Source organism: Heptranchias perlo, unplaced genomic scaffold (assembly GCF_035084215.1).
Source record: "Heptranchias perlo isolate sHepPer1 unplaced genomic scaffold, sHepPer1.hap1 HAP1_SCAFFOLD_1515, whole genome shotgun sequence".
Lineage (NCBI taxonomy): Eukaryota > Metazoa > Chordata > Chondrichthyes > Hexanchiformes > Hexanchidae > Heptranchias > Heptranchias perlo.
The window spans coordinates 29557-34797 of record NW_027138769.1 but is presented as its reverse complement, the minus strand read 5'-3'; the positions used below and the strand labels follow the sequence as shown (position 1 = coordinate 34797).

The 5241-nt window shown below is 56.3% G+C and overlaps 1 protein-coding gene across 1 annotated transcript; it reads left to right on the top strand.

Annotated features, from left to right (window-relative positions):
* The first annotated feature begins 31 nt into the window (after positions 1–31).
* On the top strand, positions 32–4749 carry LOC137309171 (aspartoacylase-like). The gene is made up of 4 exons (XM_067977451.1): positions 32–118; positions 1815–1922; positions 2103–2212; positions 2865–4749. Exons 2-4 carry the CDS (start codon positions 1871–1873, stop codon positions 3111–3113), a joined length of 411 nt encoding a protein of 136 aa, XP_067833552.1. The 5' UTR covers positions 32–118; positions 1815–1870; the 3' UTR covers positions 3114–4749.
* The last annotated feature ends 492 nt before the right edge of the window (positions 4750–5241 follow it).

Here is a 5241-nt window from a genome sequence, read left to right as displayed (position 1 = left end):
TATAATTCCCTCTACTTCCCACAGGCGAATGCCCATTGTTCGAGGTCTCGAGTGTTGTGCCTGGAGCTGCCTCTCGGGGAGGAATACGATGTATCATCAGTGGGAAAACACAATTTAGGTAAGGGAGACCCCCACAGTCCCCGATCGAGGGGCCTCGAACCCCATTATACACGGGGACAGGTCTCACTGTGAGACCCCCACAGTCCCCGATCGAGGGGGCTCGAACCCCATTATACACGGGGGACAGGTCTCACTGTGAGACCCCCACAGTCCCCGATCGAGGGGCTCGAACCCCATTATACACAGGGACAGGTCTCACTGTGAGACCCCCACAGTCCCCGATCGAGGGGCTCGAACCCCATTATACACAGGGGACAGGTCTCACTGCGAGACCCCCACAGTCCCCCGATCGAGGGGCTCGAACCCCATTATACACGGGGACAGGTCTCACTGCGAGACCCCCACAGTCCCCGATCGAGGGGCTCGAACCCCATTATACACGGGGACAGGTCTCACTGTGAGACCCCCACAGTCCCCCGATCGAGGGGCTCGAACCCCATTATACACGGGGGACAGGTCTCACCGAGACCCCCCACAGTCCCCCGATCGAGGGGCTCGAACCCCATTATACACAGGGACAGGTCTCACTGTGAGACCCCCACAGTCCCCCGATCGAGGGGCTCGAACCCCATTATACACAGGGACAGGTCTCACTGTGAGACCCCCCACAGTCCCCGATCGAGGGGCTCGAACCCCATTATACACAGGGACAGGTCTCACTGTGAGACCCCCCACAGTCCCCGATCGAGGGGCTCGAACCCCCATTATACACAGGGGACAGGTCTCACTGTGAGACCCCCCACAGTCCCCCGATCGAGGGGCTCGAACCCCATTATACACAGGGACAGGTCTCACTGTGAGACCCCCCACAGTCCCCCGATCGAGGGGGCTCGAACCCCATTATACACAGGGACAGGTCTCATCGAACCCCATTATACACAGGGACAGGTCTCACTGTGAGACCCCCACAGTCCCCGATCGAGGGGCTCGAACTCCATTATACACAGGGACAGGTCTCACTGTGAGACCCCCACAGTCCCCGATCGAGGGGCTCGAACCCCATTATACACGGGGACAGGTCTCGCTGTGAGACCCCCACAGTCCCCGATCGAGGGGCTCGAACCCCATTATACACGGGGACAGGTCTCACTGTGAGACGCCCACAGTCCCCAATCGAGGGGCTCGAACCCCATTATACACGGGGACAGGTCTCACTGTGAGACCCCCACAGTCCCGATCGAGGGGCTCGAACCCCATTATACACAGGGACACGTCTCACTGTGAGACCCCCACAGTCCCCGATCGAGGGGCTCGAACCCCATTATACACAGGGACAGGTCTCACTGTGAGACCCCCACAGTCCCCCGATCGAGGGGCTCGAACCCCATTATACACGGGGACAGGTCTCACCGCGAGACCCCCACAGTCCCCGATCGAGGGGCTCGAACCCCATTATACACGGGGACAGGTCTCACCGTGAGACCCCCACAGTCCCCGATCGAGGGGCTCGAACCCCATTATACACAGGGACAGGTCTCACCGAGACCCCCCCAGTCCCCGATCGAGGGGCTCGAGCCCCATTTTCACGGGGAGTTGAGGTCGACGATCGGCCGTGATCTGATGGAATGGTGGGGCAGGATCGAGGGGCCGAGTGGCCTCCTCCTGCCCCCTGTTTCTCATGTTGCGAACTGAAATGGCCCCACCCAGCGACTAAGATCGGTCCCCTTACTATGTTTCGTTCCTTCCTTTTGCAGCCGTCGAGCTCGGCCCTCAGCCCCAGGGCGTGGTCAGGGCCGAGAACCTGGGGAGGATGCGTCAGATTGTGAGGAGCGGGCTGGAGTTCGTCGAGCTATTCAACCAAGGTGGGCGCTGCGCTGGCGGTGTGTGCAGGGTGCGCGTGCAGAGTCGGGGGTTATGGGGGCCGCTGCGGGGGGGTTGATTTGGGCCAGGCTTTGGCGCCAAGGCCGACCAACCCCAAAGCAATCTCGCTGGCACTCCCCCAACCCGCTCCCCCTCATTGATTGGTCGCAATTCTCTTTCAGGGACTGAATTCCCGGCCTGTGACCTGGAGGTTTATCAACTCATCGGCAATGTCGACTTCCCCCGAGACGCAGAGGGCGAGATCTGCGCCATGATCCACCCCGAGCTACAGGTCAGTGATTGGCTCACACGTCAAGGCCACCCCATTCGTCAAACTGGAGGGCCCGCTGAGCCTCGCCTCTGGCCCCTCGCTGAGCCCTCCTGACTGACCCTCCCTCCGTCCGGTGCGTCGCTGACCCCTCCTGACTGACCCTCGCTGTGTTCAGTCCCTCGCTGACCCCTCCTGACTGACCCTCCCTCCGTCCAGTGCGTCGCTGACCCCTCCTGACTGACCCTCGCTGTGTTCAGTCCCTCGCTGACCCCTCCTGACTGACCCTCCCTCCGTCCAGTGCGTCGCTGACCCTCCTGACTGACCCTCCCTGTGACCAGTCCCTCGCTGGCCCCTCCTGACTGACCCTCCCTCCAGTGCGTCGCTGACCCCTCCTGACTGACCTCGCTGTGTCCGGCCCTCGCTGACCCCTCCTGACTGACCCTCGCTGTGTCCGGCCCCTCGCTGACCCCTCCTGACTGACCCTCGCTGTGTCCGGCCCCTCGCTGACCCCTCCTGACTGACCCTCCTGTGTCCGGGCCCCTTGCTGGCCCCTCCTGACTGACCCTCGCTGTGTCCGGCCCCTCGCTGACCCCTCCTGACTGACCCTCGTTGTGTCCAATCTGCTCCGTGCCCTCTCCCCGCCCCGTTGACGTCTCTCCGTCTCTCCCTGCAGGACCAGGATTGGCTCCCGTTGAATCCCGGAGACCCCGTCTTCCAGACGGTGAGCGGGGAGACCATTCCCTACAGCGGGAATCGGACAGTCTATCCCGTCTTCATCAACGAGGCGGCCTATTACGAGAAGGGGATGGCATTCTGTGTAACCAAGAGAGTGCGATCGCGTCTGCCCAGGATACGGCGGGAGAGTGGGGAGCGTCGACAGACGGAGACGAGTCTCGGTGGACAATCGACTAGTCTACCCTGAATTCCTGGGTACGATCTCTGATTGCTCGACTAGTTTACCCTGAATTCCTGGGTACAATCTCACACTGATCGACTAGTTTACCCTGAATTCCAGGCTACAATCTCTCACTGATCGACTCGTTTACCCTGAATTCCCGGGTACAATCTCTCACTGATCGACTAGTTCACCCTGAATCCTGGGTACAATCTCACACTGATCGACTAGTTTACCCTGAATTCCAGGCTACAATCTCTCACTGATCGACTCGTTTACCCTGAATTCCTGGGTACAATCACACTGATCGACTAGTTTACCCTGAATTCCAGGGTACAATCTCTCACTGATCGACCAGTTTATCCTGAATTTATTGGTACAATCTCACTGATCGACTAGTCTACCCTGAATTCCCCAGGGTACAATCTCTGATTGCTCGACTACATTATCCTGAATTCCTGGGTACAATCTCTCACTGATCGACTCGTTTACCCTGAATTCCCGGGTACAATCTCACTGATCGACAAGTTTACCCTGAATTCCCGGGTACAATCTCACTGATCGACAAGTTTACCCTGAATTCATTGGTACAATCTCTCACTGATCGACGAGTTTACCCTGAATTCATTGGTACAATCTCTCACTGATCGACTAGTTTACCCTGAATTCATTGTACAATCTCACTGATCGACTAGACTACCCTGAATTCCCGGGTACGATCTCTGATTGCTCGACTACTTTATCCTGAATTCCTGGGTACAATCACACTGATCGACTAGTTCACCCTGAATTCATTGGTACAATCTCTCACTGATCGACTAGTTTACCCTGAATTCATTGGTACAATCTCTCACTGATCGACGAGTTTACCCTGAATTCATTGGTACAATCTCTCACTGATCGATTAGTTTACCCTGAATTCCCGGGTACAATCTCTGATTGCTCGAACTACTTTATCCTGAATTCCTGGGTACAATCTCTCACTGATCGACTAGTTTACCCTGAATTCCCGGCTACAATCTCTCACTGATCGACTCGTTTACCCTGAATTCCCGGCTACAATCTCTCACTGATCGACTCGTTTACCCTGAATTCCCGACTACAATCTCTCACTGATCGACTCGTTACCCTGAATTCCCGGCTACAATCTCTCACTGATCGACTAGTTTACCCTGAATTTATTGGTGCAATCTCACTGATCGACTAGTTTACCCTGAATTCACCGGCTACAATCTCTCACTGATCGACTAGTTTACCCTGATTTATTGGTGCAATCTCACTGATTGACTAGTTTACCCTGAATTCATTGTACAATCTCTCACTGATCGACTAGTTTACCCTGAATTCCTGGGTACAATCTCTCACCGATCGACTAGTTTACCCTGAATTCATTGGTACAATCTCTCACTGATCGACTAGTTTACCCTGAATTCATTGGTACAATCTCACTGATCGACTAGTTCACCCTGAATTCGTTGGTACAAATCACTCGCTTATCGATTAGTTTAACCTGAATTCTCTAGTACAGTCAGTCACTGACCAATCAGCCGAAGTGCAAACGCATTAAAGGGTCAGCAAGATCCCAACATCAGCCCGGGTTCTTTTACAGCCCTGAGATGATCTCCTGACCCCGTCTCCGCCCCATCATCGAGACCGTCTACTCCACCCTCAGTAACATCGTCCGTCTCCACCCCATCACCGAGACCGTCTACTCCCACCCTCAGTAACATCGTCCGTCTCCACCCCATCACCGATGACCGTCTACTCCCACCCTCAGTAACATCGCCCGTCTCCACCCCATCATCGAGACCGTCTACTCCCACCCTCAGTAACATCGTCCGTCTCCACCCATCACCGAGACCGTCTACTCCCACCCTCAGTAACATCGTCCGTCTCCACCCCATCACCGAGACCGTCTACTCCCACCCTCAGTAACATCGCCCGTCTCCACCCATCATCGAGACCGTCTACTCCCACCCTCAGTAACATCGTCCGTCTCCACCCCATCACCGAGACCGTCTACTCCCACCCTCAGTAACATCGTCCGTCTCCACCCATCACCGAGACCGTCTACTCCCACCCTCAGTAACATCGTCGTCTCCACCCCATCACCGAGACCGTCTACTCCCACCCTCAGTAACATCGTCCGTCTCCA